Here is a 22,105-nt window from a genome sequence, read left to right as displayed (position 1 = left end):
TTGCACTTATGATACAATTCATTTTACTTCTATTACTTCCAGTCCTCAAAGACATCTAATGTCTCTTATATGACATGCAAATCAACCTTTGTATTGATGATGCCCCACAAATTAGGTCACCAGCAAAAGTAGTATAAATTTGTCAGCCAAAATTACTAAAAAAACCAAATAAGTAAGATCTGTCTAAAGTCATTCCTTCAGGAAATCTAGAGTAACCTCCCATTAATCTGATGTTTTCCCTTCCAGGTTAAGCCACTATTTGTTCAGTGAGTTTTATCAATCTTTTAAATATAGTAATTGCAGAGTAAGTAGAATAAGCTAGTGTATTACATTAATGATGACCCTTTTTTAATAATATATCAGAAATTTAATACCATATACTTTAATTTTGATTGTCAAAAACAGGTTATCTTTTTGAAGAACAATGCCAGAAAGGTATGAAATAACCTATATTGTAAATATCTTAGGGGATTCCACTCCACTCTCCATTTACATGTGTATATTTTTTTACCCAAAAGTTGCTCAGCAGTTTGAAAATCAGAGACAGCCTGTCTCTACCTGCATATCTTTTTTTCTTTTCCTTGAATTCAGATATGATGCTTCCTATCTTTTTATTATTTCTAAAACAAAACCAAAAATGACATTATATAGAACTCTAATTTTTCTAGTACTCCAGGACAGAGATCACTTTGCTCTTCCATCTTCCTTCCAAAATACTGGTCTGTATAAACCTATTATATTTACCATTTATAAATTAGTACACTTCTATAGTATAGGAATTACTATAACTAAATATCACATTCTGAGTTTTATACACATGTTTTTGGGAATCAAAAGGGATTATTCTGCATGTGCAAAATTGCCTACATAGTTTTTATCTTATTCATTACATTCTTTTTGCACCTGAGACTGCTTGCAGCTGAAGACAGGACCCTTGGTAGGCTGAGCCAGGACTCTGAGACAGTACAGTAAATACTAGACCACTGCCCAGTGTACTGTACTCCTATGATTGCTAGATGGAGGACAGGAAGAAACTTCCTTCCAAAACAGATGTTAGAAACACTGTTAGATCTGTTAGGCCCGTTGTTCTTTTTGTTGTGGGGTTTGGGGTTTTTTTGTGGCTTTTTTGGCATAAGTACCCCAAAACATATTTCAATTGCCACAAAATCAACCATTCCCTGAGTCTGTTAAAATCTCTGTATGGTTGAGGTTTGGTTTTGGGCTTTTGTTTGTTTGTTTGTTTGATGGTTGTTTTTGTTTTTAGAGCTCTCCCTGTTTATATCAGTCCTGATTTCATGGAAATATTACATGTATAAAATAAAACTACACTACACATACTAAACAAATAGTTTCATAACCAGTGGAACTAATGCAATCCAGTAAGTTTGTATTTCAAGATTTTTAAATTTTTTCTTCTCTCGTTTCCTAATCCCTTATCTCCTACCAGCTGGGCTTAGCAGTCATGCTGCTAAAGACTAAAAGCCATTCAGTGGCTAGCCACAGGCTATATGTGTGCTAGCACTTATATGCATTGACTAGTACCTAATGACACTTGCACCACAAACAGGCAAGTACCATGTAAATAGTGCAATTTTTTTGTCCCTTCTGTTTGTGAGATGTTTTCTTTAACTCAAAGAGGTCAAATGGAAATTTAAAAAAAAGGACCATAAAAAAGCAAAACAACAATCTTCTTTAGGGATCCCTTTCCTCTGGACTAGGAATTTGGAGGCTGTTCTGTGAGAGGGCAAGTATTTTATCAGCAGACACTGTTCTTCTTGATAGACAAAGTATTTCTGAAAATTTTTTATCTTCGAATTGCCTTAAAAAAGTTAATGAAAGAAAACATTTCTGACTTTTTTTCCAAGATTTTCTTCATCTTGTGTCATAAAAAAAATATAGAATACAGATACTTTGTCTTCCCAAAGTTTTGTGCTCAGCACACTTCCAGAGCATTGAAATAAATAATAATAAAAAAAGATGAAAGCAACAATAGCAACTACTTCTAAGAAACAAACAAAATTCCTCCTTTTATTTTATTCCACAGTGAAATCGAACATGTTTTCTTACAGTATATGGAAAATATACACATTTTACCAGTCTCCCATTACAAAAACTAAAATTAATGCATATGTTAGCATGACTGAAATGAGAACACAGACAAAAATATGTGAAGTGTGTCACTCAGCCTGAGCCTCCAAACAGATTTCTCATTCTAGCAGTAATTCCTAAAACAACCTTATTTTTTATTACTGGCCTGAGGCAAATTCAACTGAGATTATGCTTCTCAGGGGAAAAGAAGCATTTTCTGAAGCAAATGTATAACTTATCTGAGTATGCTGTAAAATCTGAAGATATTCATCCTTTGGGCCATACTAGCACAGTCCACAGAATTCCAGACCTCCTTCTCTAGCATATGATCCACTTAAGCTTTCTATTACCAGATTTTAGCTCCTCTTAAATTTGGCTGCGATGGTCCTAAATCTTATTACACAATTTCAAGCATTCTTTACTAACTTTGATTAACATAAAGACCTTGGCAGGTCCTTAAGGCTAAAGATTTTGATTTTGAGCTGTCGATTTTTGATCTTTAGAAGTGTCTGTGGTATAATTCTCCTACATCATAATGATTTATGGTTTTCTATATTCAGTGTAAATGCTTTTAGTACCAAGTCTCTGGCCATCTATTTTCATGTACTGAGTGCACTTTAGTGAGCTATGTACCTTTAAAATAGCATTGTGTTTTTCTCCCACTGGAATATTTGTAAACATCAAATGATTTATCATCATCACTGTTTGATAAGATGCTAAGTTTGTGATAATTGCAGGGAATTCTCTATTGAGTACTGATAATAAATATTCAACTGTCTTGGTTGACTGCTGCTGCAAGACAGATAAAGCCAAGGAACCAGCTGATGAGAAACAGGCAAATACCAAAACATAGGCAGTAGCCACCTGCTAATATTACAGACCAAGGCAAATACAAATAGACTAAAAGGAAGGAAAAATGCTCCATAAAAATTATGTGGTATAAATCGTTAGGTGGACACAGACAGCAACCATTAAAATGGCAAAAGATGCAAAAGAACAACAGCTACATAGCTTCCTATTTGCTGTGCTGCAGTCTTGCAGTCTGTCTGCTGATTGGGCAAAAGAAGTTAGGTTGTCCCACAACATAAAATTTGGTCCTCTGATACTGCTGGCAAAAAACCCCAACCATAACACTTTCTATCTTAAGGCTTATAAAATCAGTCATTGTTGGTTTTATCCCTCAACCTCTTACTGAAAAATGGTTCTAAAGACAAAGAATCACCATCGTTGTTCCCAAGATAGCATTTAGCCCTCCCTACACATCTCATGAATCAAAAATTCCTTTTGATTTCAAGATGAAACGAAGCCTAACATAGTTATTATCTTCTTAAATAATATGCTGTCTAGTCCTCTATCTACACCTCTATTCTTTCCCATCACTTACACGTCTTGACTTCAAAGACCACAGAGTCAAAAGTATACAGCTGTAGAAGACCTGTGGCAAATTCATGTTCATGAGCTCCATGTTCAAACATCGTGAAAGTTTCCCAGGTTTCATCCTCACTAGAGATAAATAAGAAACCTGGAGAGCCTCCTTTTAGTTTAAAGCTATCATCTAATGACTGACTGAGAGAACTGCACATTTTAAATGCCTGGATCTATTCTCAGCTATGTCTGTAATGCACTTGAGGAAGGTCTGGCTCATAACATCTTTTACTCCAGACCAGATATCTGTTAGACAGGATAGATTGCTACCACTTTCATTGTGACTTTTCCTGAGATCATTTAGCTTTCCAAGTATTCTGATATACTCAGAATAGTAGGTTTTAACAGTAAATTAAATTCAGTAAATATTTTTCACTACGTAAGCACTACAACGAGCTAAGATGGGAAATTAGTAGTAAAAAGGAAGAATGATTTCTCCTTTATTCACTATGGTAAAAATTCATAATTCTAAATCTTCTGAAACATACATACCTACAGCAATAAGAATAAAAATTTATTGAAGCAGAAGAACCTCCACTAAATAAACAAGTTTTGATTTTACTGCTCTTCATTCATTAGGGTTTTATTAATTCAAATATTTCATCCATTCAGCAATAAAAATATTTCAGATTGCTCTTTCCTACATTAATGAAACAAACTCTTTAAAGAAATAAAGAACCTTCTTCTTCAGGTACACTTACTGATAAGGCCCTACTGTGCCTGCAAAACTTTTGACTCAGGACAATTAAGTTCCAGGTTCAATTTCACTGAAACTTAACCAGAACACAGACTTCATGCCCAAGTCCCTGTCTTGCAAAAACACCAAGGTTTATAAAAGAACCTCTGCCTTAGGTTGCTTTCCATTGGTGCCTAAGCATTAGCAAGACAGTTATGTACTGAAAGGTAAGTACTTTTTTTTTTTTAAAACATTAACACACAAAAAATTTCAAATTAATTAAAAAAAATCCAAAACATTTCCATAGCTGACTGGTAACTGTTTTGTGACACAGCAGTCAATATGTGAAAACTGGTAATAAATCACAAACCCAGCAATATTAATCTCAAAATCAGCTATAATTAGGAAAATTTTTTACACTAGAGGTTTTCCTACTTTCCTCACAGACCTTACTGAGAAAATTAGAGCTATGCATTTTTCATTTCAGATCATGAGAAGATCATGTGCAAAACAACACACTTTCTTTCACCAACATTAGTATGGGATAAACAGGGATGACTGAGAGAATGCTTTCAGGCTGTGCTCTTTTTTATGCCAGTCAGGAAGGCTTAACAATAGATCTAGACCATATGCCTGGGGTGGGTTTTTTTTTGTTTGGTTGTTTGTTTGTTTTTTTCTGTGTACCATCAGGGGGAGACAAATATTTTGGAAAACTTAGCATAATTCTAAGTTCTTAGGTTAATTCTTAAGGTGCAACTGAAAGAACAAACCTGTTGGATGTTTTCAATTTACTGAAAATTAAATTCTGTTACCAGGTAAATGTTAAAAAGAGACAAAATCCGGGGAAAATGCACAAAACTTTAAAATCAGAATAAGGTAATAAATGCTTCTGTCTCTACTATTTAAGTACTGCCAGTCTTACAAATAGACTACAGATGATGATGAAGTTCAGAATTAGGCTCATTCTACGAAATGAAGGCATGTAAAAAATTGGTTTAATACATGAAAAGAAAAAACAAAACATTTTTCTTCTGCCTCTTTAATATTATTTTATATTCTGGAATAAAATTGAGTACATATTTCTCAATATAGAACATTAGGCCTGGCCATTAAGCACAACATGGCTAAAACCAAAATCTCATTCTTGATTACTGGGGAGGTCAACATGACCATCAGAATCTGTCTTCTGCAGTTTTGTCCACTTCAGATTTTTCACCCAATTTACATTTTCTGTATAAAAGCCCCTTCAGTGATAATCCATCACTAGAATTTAAATCATCATGAAGCAGCACCCCAAGATTCATCTTATGATATTCACCTACAGCTGCTAAAACCTTGTTTCAGCTTCTCATTGTCTGGTAATAATACTTTTTTCCTCTGACTTTGACAGTGTTATCCATTCAGGAATAATCACACTGAGGTCATCTTTCCATTGTACTGCAGTGAATGTGCCACTATGCTCTCTCTGTGTCTTTGCTACATTTCTTTCCCTCACCCATAGAACACCATGCATCATCTCATTTACCTTCAGGAAAGCAATGTCTCATTTTGATGTCCCCATCACACAAAGCCTACCCCCTGTATTTATTTAGATATAAGAAAAAACCCCTACATGATTTCCCATGTGTATCTCCTCATAAATTTGGTATCCATAAAGCACTTATATTCATTCAAAATCATCTCACTGTAGTTTCAGAGACTGACAGATGTGAGGCTGCTGCCATGCTAAGAGCACCATCATTATTCAAGCTTACTTCAGCCCTTTCTGGTGGTTCTACATATTCATTTATTGGCTCCTTATGTATATAGAATTTACACATCTCTTTTTCTGCACTGGACCCAGGACACTGGAGTCCTGGGCTCATAGCTAGAGTTCCTACATATTCTGATACTATAAATAAAGAAAACCACAGACCTGCCAAGAACACACCCATATCTGCACCAGCCTTGCCTCAGAAAATTCACATTCAAGATGATATTGTGAAAAACCTGGATTATATATGTTTCTGTCTGACAAACTGCATTAATTTCAGCACACACAATCAAGTCAGAGACAAAAATCTCTGGTGATTCATGGTGGGGGTAGAGCATACAGACATACCCAGATGCCCTATGGACAGAGACATCCATGACACGTGGCCATAGGTGTTTGCTGAAGGGAAAGCTGGAAATTCCTTACCACACTGCAGCCAGGACAGTCAGGACCATTTTCACACGTCCTACGCCGTGCCTGGATCCCTCCTCCACACTGAGCAGTGCAGCGCTCCCACGGACCCCAGCCTGTCCAAAACACATGAGGGGGGCACAACAAGTGCTCATTGCAGTACCTGTGAGAAGAGGCAAAAAAATCTATTTAGTACCAAGACAAGACCTCCCCTGAAAAAGCCTCATTTGAATTATTCAGATAGATGTTTGTACAGGGAAGTATTTCATACAAGGGACCTCCCTGTTCATAAAGCACTGAACTAACAGCTGTCACACTGCACAAAGTCTTTAAACATTTGAGATTTCTTTTTTTTTATGCCATAATTGTGTGGGTGAAACGTTTGTTTGTTTTATTCAGAGACTATGCAATCCATCTGATATAACCACACTATTGTACTGCAGGCACCTAAGCAAGACTGACAATTACGTTATTGAAAACAATCGTGGCCACATATCTGGGGCAGAAATGAGTCAACCAAATGGAAGGCAACCATTTAAGCAGGCAATCTTTTATCCATCTCCAGTTAAGCTCTGAGTAGGATCCATCTCCCTCCTCTTCAGAGACCTCAGCTTGCTTTTTTGTTTTCCACAATGTCTCTGCTTTTATGGGCACCATAAAATGTAAAACATTGATTCTAGGTGGAAAGAACTGTACTGTTTTCATAATGTTATTACTCTATCTTTTAAAGGGTGTTTTTAGCTATTAAAATCTTTGAAGGATTTCTTAGGGGCTGCAAAGTCATTCAGGAAAACTAGGTTATTGAGGGAAGCAGAAATATTTGACTTTTGAGCTGTCACTATTCTAACAGCACATTCAGATATATGGAAAGGTCTCAACTGCCAGTGAGTTTTTTCATTTTTTGTAAAAAACTAAGGTTCCTGATTTTTTGAGCCTGCCATCCAATAATTCTGGCATGCAATGCTTAGTAAGAACTCTCTACACCGGTCCAAAGGATGTGGGGCATAAGCAATGGTCTCTGGGGCTCTTAAAAGTGCCAAACAGTTATTTCAGATAAAGCAAAGCCATGACAGATATTTAGAAAACAGATGACCCTGAAGGAGTGCTCTAATATTTTATGGATGATGCTGAGTGGCTTGTTTGAGCCACTACTGACTGTCCTGAATAAATAAGTAAATCTGTTACATTTCTTCATTTTTCACACCAGCCATCCAAAATCCACTGTCTTTTTGCCAGGTTTCCAAGTTCTACTAAGTTTCCATTACTTTGCACTCTTCTGCAATGAAAATGGACTCTTAACATTCTAATCCATTTTCTACAAAAAGATAGATGACAGTATAAACTGTTGGCATTGTCAAGAAGAATAACTATAGCCATCTTTTTTTTTTTTTTTTTTTTTTTTTGCAAAAGCTTTAGTTCTTCATTACTGAGGACTGTGCATATCTAGAATTCCAAGGGAAAAAATTGTTGGGCTTTGTCTGTTATATGAAACAGCAGCTTTGTCACGTAAGCTAGAGCCTATGATTCAGAATATGTCCCTAGGTCTCAGCAATTCAACCACAATTTAAAAGCTTTGGAGTGGGGTAAATAGGGGAGTGACATTTAATTTTGTGTTTCTGTATAGTTAAGGAAACAAACTATTCACTGCCAGTAATGACCCCAGTCTGTGTTTACCAGTAAATTGAGGGAAAAGAAAAACAATGAAAAAACCCAACAAATAATCAATATTTATGAACCTGTCATCTCAAAATTCTTCAGTGTGTGATTTGGGCAAATGTTTTTCAATGATAGCTTATAAATAAACTATTTTTTTTCCTATCTCCATGGTGAATATTTGCAATTCATGGTTCCCATTATGCTATCACCAAAGCTGCACAGGAGTGTTCTGTAGCTGGATATTCTCCACCCAACACTCCCTACAGCTGCACATACTGTCACATGCTGCCATTTATGGGAATGTTCATGATAGTTTGTCTCTGTGATCATTTGTTGACAGCACATACCAAATGAAATATACTTGTTGCATCACCATTTATTTAGGCAAATGAGTACATGTTTTGTAGAACTGCATTAGTTCTTAATGGAGACATGATAAGTTAATTTGGGATACACACATAGGATAAAGAAAGTCTGCCCTGAAGTTGAGAGTTACAAAAATTCAGCCATATAAAAAGTAAAATTAATGGTGGGATTCTTCTCAGCTTAAAATATTGGCACTTACAGTGTCATTTACTATAAACAAAGTAGACATCTAAACCTGGACACTCGGGCAACAGTTCATGGAAAGAAACAGCCCTTTTAAGAACATGATTTATGTCACCTTAAAACAAATGTCTAATGTAGGTCATACAAACACAGGTCTCAATATACTGATTTCTCTCTATTAACTATAAAGAATGTGTGGGAGACAGACATCTAAGCTTACATTTACAGCCCATGGTAATTTTACCAATAAAGCTACGGAGATCAGAATGATTAATTTGACCAATTTTAGGAATATACTATAGAAGGAGACAAATCACTCTGTTCTCCACAGGCTGTATTGACTAGATTTCTATATATCATAGTGGAAGTGCAGAACCTGACTCACACACAAGCACTCACATTCATAGACACCTGAAGTTAGGTGTGACAAATGTCACTTAAATGAGACTCATGCCACTGAATAATGCCTTTTTTAGTGTCAATGTGCCCTATCACCTGCTCTCTCACTTAGTGGAAGACAAAAGCAGCCTAAAAACTGACACAGTAAGCACGTGAAAGGATGCACTTGAACCTACAAGATGACACTGAAAAAAAGACATAAAATATCTATGCAAGGCATTTCCATTTAGGAAATTATTTTTTTTAAGTCAACAAGAGAAATTAATGCCATTTTTTTCCTTTATTTTTTCCTTAGGAAAAAGAAAAGCCCAAAACAATGCAGCATACAAATAGAATCTTATTTTGATTTCAGCCAGCCAGTCTCTGAAAATATCAGGTATGTTTTCACAGCTAGAGACAACCCTGCAATTGATCTTTGAGAGCTGTGCTACAGCATGGGGCTTTGAGCCAAGTTTCATTACATTTCTTCTTGGATGCATTTCAAGTCACTCAGCAGTCCTTCTTCCCTTTTGCTCTTTCTTCCCCTCTTAATTTTGTTCTCAGGACCCACAGGGCTAGCATTTTACAGTAATTCAACAAAACATGCAATGCAAGTAACTTGAATCTGTGAAACCACTGCCCTCTCCCTTAATCTGACTGCCATCAGGTCAGAAGGGAGAACAGCCTGGAGACGTGTGGGTTTTGTACAGTGACCCTTCCAATTTCCCCTTGCAGGGAATCCAAGTTCAAATGGCCTAATAAAGGAATTGTCATATCTGGGGAAAGGGGAACATCCTCTGTCCAGTTGTGTCCACAACCACTAGCTCCTACAGTAATTTTTAAATTTTTACTCAAAGCAGTTCTGGTGCAACTGGAATTACTATTCTTGTTCCTATGAAAATTTCAACTTTTAGTAAAACGTAATTTCAGTGCTGCCTCGCACCACTTAGTACCACATGCAACTGCATGAGAGTTACAAATGTCTCTTTTTATTCCACAAGGAGGTGCTATTTATTTTCAACACAGTTCTTAATTTTGAACTGAATTATGCTAGCATGTATTTAGGAAAAACAAACTAACCTTCATCTGCTTTATGTGGTGGGTACTGGTGATTACCAGCTGGTGACTTACTGGGAAGCACAGGCTACACTGAGGTTGATGGGAATTTTAGATTCCCTTAATTGAAGGCAGACACAAAATGCACACACATGCCTTACTGGACAGAGGTTGCTGAATCGACAGAAATTCCCACCCAGGAGACTATGGAAGGAGCTGAGGGCCAGGGGCTCCTGTGGAGGAAGAGAAGGGAGCAAAGAAAGCGAGGAGGATGGGAGCACACACGTCCCGGCAGACAGGACGGCCACGGGAGCACCGGTGAGCCCAAAATCCGTGGTGTTCCATCTGCTCTGCTGAAGGGGACCAGGACTGTTCACACTGCTCAGAAAGAAGCAGTGACACATAGAGCAGGCACTTGACTTTCAGCAGTTTTTCTCCTCATAGAAACAATCCCAAATGCTCTAAATACCAGCTGAGGATTGTGTACCAAAGAAAGGGGACAATTTGTACTGCTTGTGATGTCCTTTTACACCCATTAATTTTCAGGGCTTTTAAAGATTTAATCCTCATCTGTAGCCAATTTATTTTTTTCTAGTTCTGATTTGCCAGCCTTTTTTTTTTTTTCTTCTTCTATGTAATAAAAGATAACTACACTCACTAAAAGCAATGGATTCTCATTCTAATGTCCCTCATTTCTGCAAAGACAGGAGGGAGACCAGTAGACTTAAAGAGCCCACATCCACAGTATTTTCCACAGAAAGCAAAGGACAAACATTTTGACTCAATGAAAAAGTCAAGACAGTATCCTGCAGACTCTATAAACTAATACAGAGTTTTCCAGGATCTTTTGTGAAGGGTCCTCCTATAGGACAATTAAAAAAAAAAAATAAAAATTAAGGCCCCTAAGGAATTCATCAGGATATCTTCCATCTGGAATGTTAACTACAAAATTAAGATTCTATCTGACTATAAAATTTTGTTAAAATACTATTTTTACTCCCTCCCCATATTCTGTCGCAACATATATCAGCTGCACTTTTGACCTATTTCTACAAGGCAAATTTCTTTGTAACACGAGTCTTTGCTGCTCTCTCTGAACTCCTTTCCACCCTGCTAAAGGTGTCCCTGTAGCAGCAGACCATACAACAGCTTAACCTATCTGCGACACTCTAAATCAGTAAATATTGCCACTGCTGTCAAGGGAATGACCAGCAAGCACAGAGCTGCCTGATAGTTTCACGAGGTACTTCATTTCATGAGGTAAAACAAACATACCCTAGACAAACATTTTGCTCTTAACACGTGAACAAATACTCTCAAATTGAATATGGGTTCACATCTGTGGGTGAATTTCCCTCAGCTATACACTTTATGCTGGGACAGAGATATGCAACAGCAGACATAGGTGGTGATGGCTTCTTGGTTGGGCAGCCTATTTTTAGAAAGCAATTTACAAAATAAAAAATACAAAATATTCTCTTCTGGTAAATATTCATGCCTCTGAATCAGCATGACCTGTTCATGTGTTTTGTGATACTGGTGAAATCAAAATCAGAACTGACTTGATATGCTCAGGAGTTAAGGTATACACAAACAATAAAAAAAAAAGCCCTGAAACATTACCAAAAGATATTTGAGTTCAAGGTTTATTACATTTATTGAATACAAAACAAAGCCCTTGAAACTTAATTCATTTAAGACAGAAAAAAAATGAACTCACAGCATCAGTAACACGGTGCTGTGACCTTACTATATTTTGCTCTGAATCCCAGGTCTTCAGGCTGGGCAAGTTACAATTCAAACACACTGCAATCAATTTTCAAGGAGAATCAATTTTCAGGGTCTCAAGGGACAGCAGTACAGAGCTTCAGCACAATTCTCTGGCACTACCAGGAGCTTTCAGGTGGCTCTGGAGAGATGCAGCTAAATGAAAGATGAAAGAACAGCTGCAGCCCCACAGCCTTGCTAATGGGAACGCTGCTACCGTGCAGCAGTGGAGTTAAAGAGGGAAAGGAAAGGGGAGAGAAAAACAAGGCAGGTAAAGAAGAAAATGTCCCGTGGAATACAGCTGAGCAGAAATGAAATTAAAACAGACAGTAGAACAAAGATAACTCACCTCTCCTCACGATTCTGCCCCACACAGACACGACCTCCATGCCGAGGGGTTGGATTGCTGCAGGAACGCTGACGAACTTGAAAGCCTATCCCACAAGTGGTACTACAAGGTGACCAAGAAGTCCATGGTGTCCAGCCTCCATTTCTGGTAGAATAAAAAGCTCAGGCTCTGTCATCTGTTATACATAGCGAATGGCTGATTAGGTGTGACTGTCAGCAGAATCTGGCCTGCTAATATTTCTGCAGAAGTCATTAACATTGCATCCATTTCCATTTCTTAAAGAACTAATTATGAAAATAAAGGTGCTCTGATCCTTCCAAATTCCATGTTTTACAAGCAGCTAAATGACCCCATTACACAAAGAGTAAAGTACAAAGATATGAAGCTTTTCATTTGCTTTCAGTCACTTATTCTGGATGAACTTCATCTGCAGACTTCTTAAGAACCACTTCTAGTTACATATTGTTCCAATTATTTTTTTTCTTTTTTCTTTTATCTTTTTTTTTTCTTCAGAGAAATTAAAAAGTTAATTTTTGCTACCTCTTCTGAAAGGAAAGTAATTAAAGCCCAGATAAAAAGGAGTAGAAGGGGGCATTTTATCACTCTCTACAACTACCTGTAAAGAGGTTGTAGCGAGGTAGGGGTTGGTGTCTTCTCCCAAGAGATAGGACAAGAGAAAATGGCCTCAGGTTTTTCCAGGGGAATTTTGGATGGATTACTAGGGAAAATTTCTGCACCAAAAGAGTTGTCAGGCACTGGAACAGGCTGCCCAGGGAAGTAGCTGAGTCACCATCCCTGGAGGAATTAAAAAGACTTGTAGAGGTGGTGCTTAGGGACATGGTTTAGTGGTGGACTTGGCAGTGCTAGGTTTATGGTTGGACTTGATGATCTTAAAGGTCTTTTCCAACCTATATGATTCTAAAGGAAAAAAAGTAATAAGTAAGTGTCAAAATGCATTCATTCACAACTTCAAGATGATACTCTGATAAGGTGCCAAAACCTTATTTGTAAAGCAACAAAAAAGCAAACAGAATTCACATGAACTCTGCATTTGTGAACCGGTGAAAAGGACACACCTGTCCCTCCCCAATATACTCTAGGACAAAATATACTAGGCCAACTATCTCAAAAGGAATTTTATATCCTGTCCTAAGCAAAAACATGATTTTCGGTATGGTACTAAAGTACCTTAGTAAAGGTACTAAAACCTTTTGATGGCTAAATTGTAGTTTCTGTGTTGGTAAAGACAAACAGAAATCAAGAAAAACAAAACTAAACTATAATGACTTGAGGTTTCATCATAAAAGTAAAAGTTAAAATAGTGCATTACTTGGTTGTGAAATAACTGGTTTTAAAATTGAAAATTAATTAAATCCAGTAATTAAGCCAATAAAGGATTATTCAAAGTAATTGATCACAAATTTTACCAATTTAAATTTCATTCATCTTGCTGTCTTGTTACTATGAGGTATAAAAGTTAAAAACACAGAAAAAAAGCTTTAGAAAAAATAATCAGCTATCACTGGTAACACAGGTGAAAAAAAAAATCTCACTTGGTGCAGTGTGTGACCCACATGGTAAACTGGACAAAATCTCTGGAGACCCATGAATTCTAGGAACCAACTACAAAGTCCTAACTTAAGTAGAATGATAAAATAGTGTAAAACTGTCAATGGTAGTATGTAAATCCAGTCCCAGACTATGTTGCAAAAACTCTTCTAAACCTAGCAGACAGTAGATGCTGTTTGACTGTTCAGTATCTCACAGCATGCTTATCTTTCTGCAATTCTCCTGATCTGATGTTCTATACTATACCACTATGTTTTTCATAATTTCCCTGATATTGACTATTTCCACTTATAGAACTTGTAGTCATCTTTTGTAGAAGGATAATCAGTTTTATTCTCTACCAGGATCTGCTTCTGATGTTTAAAAAAAAAAAAAAAAATTAAAAAAATAATGCTTTAAACATGAACTTTTACTGCAGTTCAGAATATGCAGGGTTCTGAGTCTCTTTGAAATGATCTGCTCCCACTTTTTTTTTTTTTTTTCTGGGAGCAGTTACATGCTTGGGGAAGACAAAAGAGTGGCTAAAGAGTGGCATACAGACTAGTATTAGATCTAGATGTCAGAATACCATCAAAATTTATAGTGAAAATATTTTTTCCAAAGGCAGAAAGGGGTAATGCAATGGCTACAGAAGACTTCCAAAAAAGTATGCGGCTCTGACTTCCAGAAAAAGCTTTGTAACTGGGAAAAAGTATCATACTTTGGATATTTCCTAACATGATTTTTTTTTCTTTCTGAGATTTTGTTAAAATTAAATGAGGACAATGTTATTGGGTACACAGCATTTGAAATCCCTATTTGCCATCTGGCTCATTCTGTCTTCACAAAGTCTGAGAGATACTTTGTAATGTCTCATTTCCTGTGGCCATTCCTACGAGCTGTTTCATGCACATAACAAGATCAGTGGATTGCAGATGAGATTTCAAAGGGTAGCTTTAGTCTGGTTAAGTTAAAAACTTTTAAACCATGAACAATAGAACGTGAAACTGTTTAGTGTACCTGGAACAGTTGGCAATCTCCATGGTTGGTCCCTCACACAGCCAGCCTCCACACTGAGGAGCAGGACTGTCACACACACGTGTCCTGCAGAGGCAGGAGCCAACACTGGCACCGTCATTGTGGGTGCAAGGCTTCCACTGGGACCACGTTCCAAAATGCCCATCCACTGTCAGATTCCTCATCTGCAAACAAACACAACAGAAAGGCTCACCTGAGGCCTCACATGAGCTCCTTCCTTCAACCTCTTAATCCTGCAGTACAGGGAGGCACAGCTTTCATCCACCAACAATAAAAGCCTCCCCTGGAGAGGTGTACCTTCCAGACAAGAAGTTCTCCTTGAAATTTCTGTGGCTGCTAATTCCCACCATCTCCAATCAATCTGAGCCACTGGCTGCCATCAACAGCAGTAGCAGCAATCAACACCAACAGCAGTAACAATACTCAATTACCTGTTACCTTTCATGCTTGCCTGCAGTGATTCAACAGAAAGTATAGTTTCGCTTTCTCCATTATCTTCTGCTGAAAATATTCCCTATTTCCCAAAATTTACCTGTGACCAAGGACCTTCATACTAAATGTAAAACAACACATGCAAGGACACTCGAGGAAACACAAATCTAGACAGAAAGGAAGAGGCAGCAGAGCACAATAATCCAAGGTAACAAAACTGGATGAACCAAACTTAAATCCCCATGACAAGTGTCTTTTTTTGACAACAGCCTTTTGAGGCACATATCATATAGCACCATGTCATAAAAAGTGAAATGTGGTTTTAAATATGACTCTCTCTAAACATTAGATTTAATTATATATTGAAATAGGAACTAGAGTTCTAGATGAATGATCATGAATGATCTGAAATGCTGTCTCCCTTTGCTGTTTGTAGTATTGAATAATTTTAAGAGTGGTGAGGGAAGTACACATTTCTCTAATAATTTAAAGTCACAAAAGATTCACATACAGCACAAGATATGTTTCCACTGACATGCTGGATGCTGCCTGATTCTTTCCATTGTGGTAAGGGTTCTATAATCTCACAATTAATTAAATTTCTCTTGATTTATTTTTCACAGATATAGCTTCTCCACAGAACAGCTATGTGTATATTCTGCCAGCTACAACTGACATAACCATAATTCATAATTTCAAAATTCTGCTGACAGCGGTTTATTGAAAATAAGTCACTGATCTTTGCTTATGCAGAGTATACACCGCTGGTTTTCATAAGACAACAGGAAATACTTCTTCTTAAGTGACAAGTAAACCCATTGTTTCTTACACTGCTGGCCTAACAAATGTATAGCCCATAAACTACCAATGATATGTTCCCAACACAATTAGTGGCAGAGATGTGAAAGTGTCTTTACTGCTTTCTATTTCTATCTTGCACCAAAACATCTTTATTGTTGCACCTATAATTATAAACTAAAGATACAGTTGTCTATATTACATATACATATATTATATATCACAAATATATAACTTATGTACATATAATTTATATCAAGTGGCAGGGAAAGTCTTCATGAAGTGTAGCTGAAAGCTTAAGATCAGAAGGACACACTGCTGGCAGGTTTCTATTTTTCTCCCCTACTCCTGCAAAGATCATTTCACTGCAGTCTCTGCTGTTCCTTATGACTCACCTGCTCTGTCACTTTAGTAGTATCTCCCTTTCCCAAGTGATATCAAACAATTTCACCCCAGGATGATAAGAAAGCCAAATGTACTAACGAGGAGCCTTTTTAGCCCTCAGTAGAACCTATGCCTATTAAACTTTCACCATCTGACATGCCGCAAGGGGAAAGTCACAATCAATCAGACAATAGGGCTGAACTCAGCTGGCACAGCTGAACTCTGCTTTCCCTTTCTACCACCCTGTTTTTGTCACCCTTTCCCTTCTGCAGATACCTCAAAGTCCCTTCTTACCTCCTAATGTCCTCCAAATCTCAATCCTCTTTGTCTTGAGTCTCTCTGCACTCACCCCATCTTCCTGGTTTGTGCCTCTGCACTCTGAGTCAAGGTCACATCTTCAGTGACCCATTCCTTAAACTTGCCATAAGCTCTTTGGTTTGAGATAATTTTGTGCAGAATTCAGTGGCTCGGAATATTACATGAAGCTGCTAATTAATTCAGGTAAGATCCCATACTATACACTCTTTCCCTGCATGCAGCTGTGAAAATAAAGTAATTTCATGTTGTCTACTTACGTATTTAAAAAAAAAACAACAACAAAAACTTATTAAAAAAACCCAAAAACCAAACAAACTTAAAAAATATGGTTTTACTTTCCTTGTAAAAATGCTTTGATAATGTCAAATGCTGTATTTTTATGTGAGGGATTACAAGTGGTGGCATCAGAAAATATTTTGGCAATACAATGAACCTTCATTACAAAAGAATATTGGAGAAATAAGAGGTATATCTGACCAACTGGAAGAAGCTCTAACTAGGTACATGTGCCATAGCATTCATTGCTGTCTATATTCATGCGCAATTGGTTTACTCATGACAACAGAAACAATAATCTAAAAAAAACAGCTTGAGTAATGAATCAAAGCAAGTTAATCAAAATATCTGCATGTGTCACTAATGATCTTTGAAGCTTAGAAACACATTAAAACAAATGCTTAGCTACCTCTCCCAGTACCCTTTCTTTTGTAAGATGGCATGCAAATAAATATTCAGACATATGAACAGGAAATTCATATATCTAGGAAATAATTTCTCAGGTCGAACTGAGAACTGAACTTCTAATTATGGGCTAAACTAGTATATAAACAGGCCTCTCTCTCTGATCCAAGTTTAAAAGAAACTGCTCATGAATTAATATGACAAATTTTCTACAGTGTTAAAAGACCAGTGTAGTTTTACTTACAGTTTTACTAACAATTAAGAGAGTGGAACCAACTGAAACCAAAAGAGGGAGGGCGGAATGTTTCTAATATTCTGTTATGTTCTGCCTGAAACATTATCTTAATTGAATATAGCAACTGTAAAAGAGGCACATAACTCAGTTGCCTTCAAAGTAAAATTCATTACAACTTGGCTTATACAACCTCTGAATACAGCACATAAAAATGCTATAAAAACAAATATTTGAAAGACATGCTAAGCAAAATTGTAATCGATTGCAGTTTGACAGAATATAGTAGTTTATTCTAACAGAAAGTTTCTATGTCGGTTTCAAATCTGTTCAATAATGTGTTATTTTGAGTTCAGAGTTTTAAGGCAGTGAAGTGGTAAAACCACATTTCAGTTCAGAAAGTTAATTCTAATTTTTTCCTTATGTTAGGCAATCTCAATCTTAATTCCAAATTCTTTTGGATGCTCACTAAATCTTTTAATCCCTGATATGCAGTGTCAGTATCACAGCTGTGGGTGAATTTCTGAGCAATCCTTTGGTACTCCCCTGCTTTGACTAGGCTGTCATATCCTACACAAGTGTCTTATAATAGATACTAAATAATTGTTTTTCCAGTTGAACAGAATAGAATTGGATTCTGCTTTCTAATCTCTTCCTCCCTCCCCCTCCACCCGCTCTTGGCCTCGTGTCTTTTTTTCTATGAAAGACAAAAAGGACTAATGCCAAAATGAAAAGGCTGAGCAGTAAGCAGGCTGCTCAAACAAGTATCAACAAACCAACCCACTCCAGTAACCCTACCTAATACAACAAGCCAACCAAGCCACCGGCACACCTTCCACACAACCACATTACCCTGTGGGATTACTACAGGGAGATACGATAAACTCTGTGTACTTGAAAATAAATATACTGTACAGTGCCTTGACTTACTTGCCAACCAGGGAACCAAGGACTGCAAAAGTGACTGAATCCAGGAGTTTCTGTGAAACAGTAGCTATGACTATAATAGCAAGTGGTAAGCACATAAACTGCAAATCTGGAAAATGAGACGGTGTTGAAGACCTGACGTGTACACCACATGTATTTTGCAGACTACTTTGGACTCACTCTAACTGTAGATCAAATACCTAGTGATAGCTGGAGCACATTTTTGGTTTAATTTCATCTGAAAATAATGTGGCTCATGAGCTTTGAGACTGCTTTGTGATGTGAACCAAAGAACAGTAGATGAGAAAAATCAGATCATTTGCCCCAAAGCTGCTCCAGATTCAAGCTAAAATGCTAATGCAAATGAATCCAATGAAGCCTTTTTTATTAGGCCACTATGTGAGAGTCTGGATGAAAAGGCCAGGACAAGATACTGCTAAAAAAATTACTAGTTAATGTCAAACACAGAAAGTCAGAACACAGGAGCTGGTTCTCAAGGAACTCAGAATCAGTTTAGTGATTTGAACCTATGAGGCTGACACACTATGTATAGAGATCACCAGTGAAAGTTGGAAGAATTTTATGTTAATTTCACACAGCTATAGTTCATTAAACAAAATCAATTTTTAAAGAGAGACATGTCAGTAAAATGTTAAAAGGAGCCTGTTAAACACATGGAGAATAGAAAATGGATGTTGTATTAATATAAATTCATAGATGCACGGGCTACAGTAGCAGAGAGGGGACAAGTTCAAAAAGTCCTTATCAGTAATAAAAACAGTATTGAGATGGAAAGGCCTCCTCTTCATGGGTAGAAGGCAAAGACAAAGCAGCATGAGACTCCAAAGGAAAGAGCTTAGTAGAATAAGGAAGATCCTTCTTAACCTTTTTGTGCTCTTTGGAGTAGAGGGAGAATAATCAATATTAAAAAAAAAATGGAATCACATTTAAAAATGGGGGATATAAGTCAACTTTGTTATTTGGTTTTTTTACTATATGAAATTTATTAAAATAATTTTAAAGGAGAGTACTAAGCCCCTGGAAATATTAATACTAAGCTTACTGTAATGATCAGTCCTGTCACTTATGTGGGTGATACTTAACTCACACAATTCACCTTTCCAGTTCATGGACTTTGAAAGATACTATATGGCCATTTGTATTAGCAATAATGATCCTAAAAGAAAATATTATAGCACCAGCAATTAAATTTTTTGAAAGTCCAAAATGGAGAAAAATCCCACAGAGGAAAATACGTAAATACCTCTAAACTTAGTCAACATTTGCTATCAAGATGGAAACACAGACATTACAGGTAAAACCCAACTACATTTCAAAAGTACTATAAATTATTTGATCATTTAAGTAGTTCGATATGAAACAGAAAAGAAACTAAACATCCTGTTAAAATCTGTCAGGGAGGCCTAAGGGAAAGGACATTAAATGTAGTTTTCTGAGTTGGAAAAATCAATACCAGCTCATTTTAATGAACTTCAAATGGAATCAAAGGTTTTCAGTGAAAAATTAATGTATTTGGACTTACTGGACACACAGTAATGCTTTGCTCCCATTGACTCATGCTCAGACTTTCTTCGAGGGTTGTGCATTTCTTCATCACCATGTCCCAGCCACAATAAGGGTCTTGGGATCCAATGCATGCACTGTGAATAAAAATCAGAAAACATGAACATTTATCTTCATCTGTACTGCCCAAAGATCTCTAAACTATGTGGCATCTTTTCATATTTCACAGGCCTGAAACAGATAGTGAAATTGATCTCCTTTGTGGTATACACAGATAAAACAACAAAGCAGAAGAAAAAGTAATTTGAATGCCTACATAAAGCTAGGATTTCTTTTAAATGCATAGCTAAATCTCTGGTTGCATTTTTCATATGTCATCAAGACTAATTACAGCACTTTGTTATTAGAGAATTAGAGCAGTTCATAAAATGTGCATGTTGTCTACTACAAGTAAAAAAGATTTCAGGATTACAGTTCTTAGTCTTTTCTATCAGTTTTGGAACTAAAGTTATCATCTTTGTGAGAAATCAGATGAAAACGTCTACTCTTTGAAAATTAATTAGAAAACCCTCAGATTTTTTTTCTACATGACTATAGAACTCCTGGAAATAAATTCAAAGGGATGCTGGTGGCTGTCATCACACCTATTACATACTACATGCTGCCCTAGACATTCCCTCCTCCCAAGCGGCACATGAGGAGGAAAAAAAAAAGCGAGAGAGAGAGAGGGATGGCAGTCCAGCTTCCTAAAGACTGATGGACCCACTGTGCAAAACTAGAAGTTCTTTTCTCTATTAAATAGAAGCTTTCTCTTGGTACTAGTAGATCAAGCATTACCAGTCCAGTCTGGTCTTCAGCTTCATAGCTAAAGACATCTAAGAAAGGAGGTGGAAAACCCATCATAGTGATGCATAATATAATCGTTTTAACATTTGCAAAAACACCTATAAATTACACATAAATATCAGAGGATGTTAGTGGAAATATATTTCCATAGAATGGAAATATAATCAATTCAAACATTTTGTCTAGATTATAAAAAATGCTAGACTGGTTGGTCGTTCTTTTTAAACTCTAATCCATGGGCATTAATCATTCTCCTGTCTGTTCACATCACATCTGTGCAGTGAAGAGTCACACAGAAAATCAAGAGCCTGGAGTACCTCTGCTATGAGAAGAGGTTGAGACACTTCGGACTGTTCAGCCTGGAGAAGAAAAGGGGATTTCATCAATATGTGCAAATACCTCAAGGGAGGGTGAAACCAAAATCTTTCCAGTAGTGCCCAGTGACAGGCCCAGAGGCAATGTGTACAATAAACTGAAGAAAAAAGGAGGTTCCCTGTGAACATCAAGAAACACTTTTGTTGCTATGGTTACTGAGCATTGGCACAAGTTCCCAGAGAGATTCTGGAGACTCCTTCCTTGAAGATAATAAAGGCCATCTGGACATGGTCTTGGCAAATGGCTGTAGATGACCCTGCTGGAGCAGGAGGTTGGACCCGATGACTTCCAGAGGCCTCTGTCAGTGTCAGTCCTTCTGTGACTCTGTCCTCACAAATCGTGTGTTCTATTCATACTTGTTTATCTCTGACATTTCTCACGTAGTCCCACACTAACATTAGCCAACATGCAGACTTACTAATTTCCTAGCACGCTATTCCATAATACCATCACTGAGGATTCTTAATCCTTATAGATTTCAAAAAATTAGTTTCTACAGTACACTTGGCAACTACATGGAATAACTCCCACCTAAAAAGTGGGCACAGAGTAAGAGACACAATAGCCAAAACTCCCTAGGTTCCCCTAATTAGGCCACCAGTCCAAAGATAAAGCTTTTGGTTTAGGGGATTCAGTGTTCAGAAGAGAGTTCCCAGTGATGGCTCTTGCAGCTGTGAGCATTTAGCATTTTTGTCACTCAGGCTACATATGTTTCCATTTAACTATCTAGAGAGTGAGGAGGACATTCAGTGCAAATTATGGAAAGTTTTAAGTGTCTTGGTCTTCCAGTGCTTGAAGACAAGATGTTCAGTGTTCTTCAGAGTATCTCTGATAAAGCACGTTTTATGAAAAAAGAATATAAAAAAAATTAAAAGCTGACAAAATGCACAATGG

The 22,105-nt window shown here is 37.0% G+C and overlaps 1 protein-coding gene across 6 annotated transcripts in view; it reads right to left on the bottom strand.

The window, feature by feature from the left end:
- Positions 1 to 22,105, bottom strand: part of SEMA5A (semaphorin 5A) — a 312,014-nt gene that overhangs the window by 58,282 nt on the left and 231,627 nt on the right. For all 6 annotated transcript variants that reach the window (XM_071736701.1, XM_071736699.1, XM_071736695.1 and 3 more), the window contains exons 13-16: positions 20,010 to 20,127; positions 14,677 to 14,858; positions 12,109 to 12,252; positions 6,369 to 6,516 (exon numbers count right to left, since the gene is read on the bottom strand). In XM_071736701.1, the coding sequence (XP_071592802.1) occupies positions 6,369 to 6,516; positions 12,109 to 12,252; positions 14,677 to 14,858; positions 20,010 to 20,127 (592 nt within the window). The remainder of the gene's footprint in view (positions 1 to 6,368; positions 6,517 to 12,108; positions 12,253 to 14,676; positions 14,859 to 20,009; positions 20,128 to 22,105) is intronic.

The sequence above is a fragment of the Heliangelus exortis genome, chromosome 2, assembly GCF_036169615.1.
Source record: "Heliangelus exortis chromosome 2, bHelExo1.hap1, whole genome shotgun sequence".
NCBI lineage: Eukaryota > Metazoa > Chordata > Aves > Apodiformes > Trochilidae > Heliangelus > Heliangelus exortis.
This window is presented reverse-complemented; position numbering and strand designations above follow the sequence as displayed.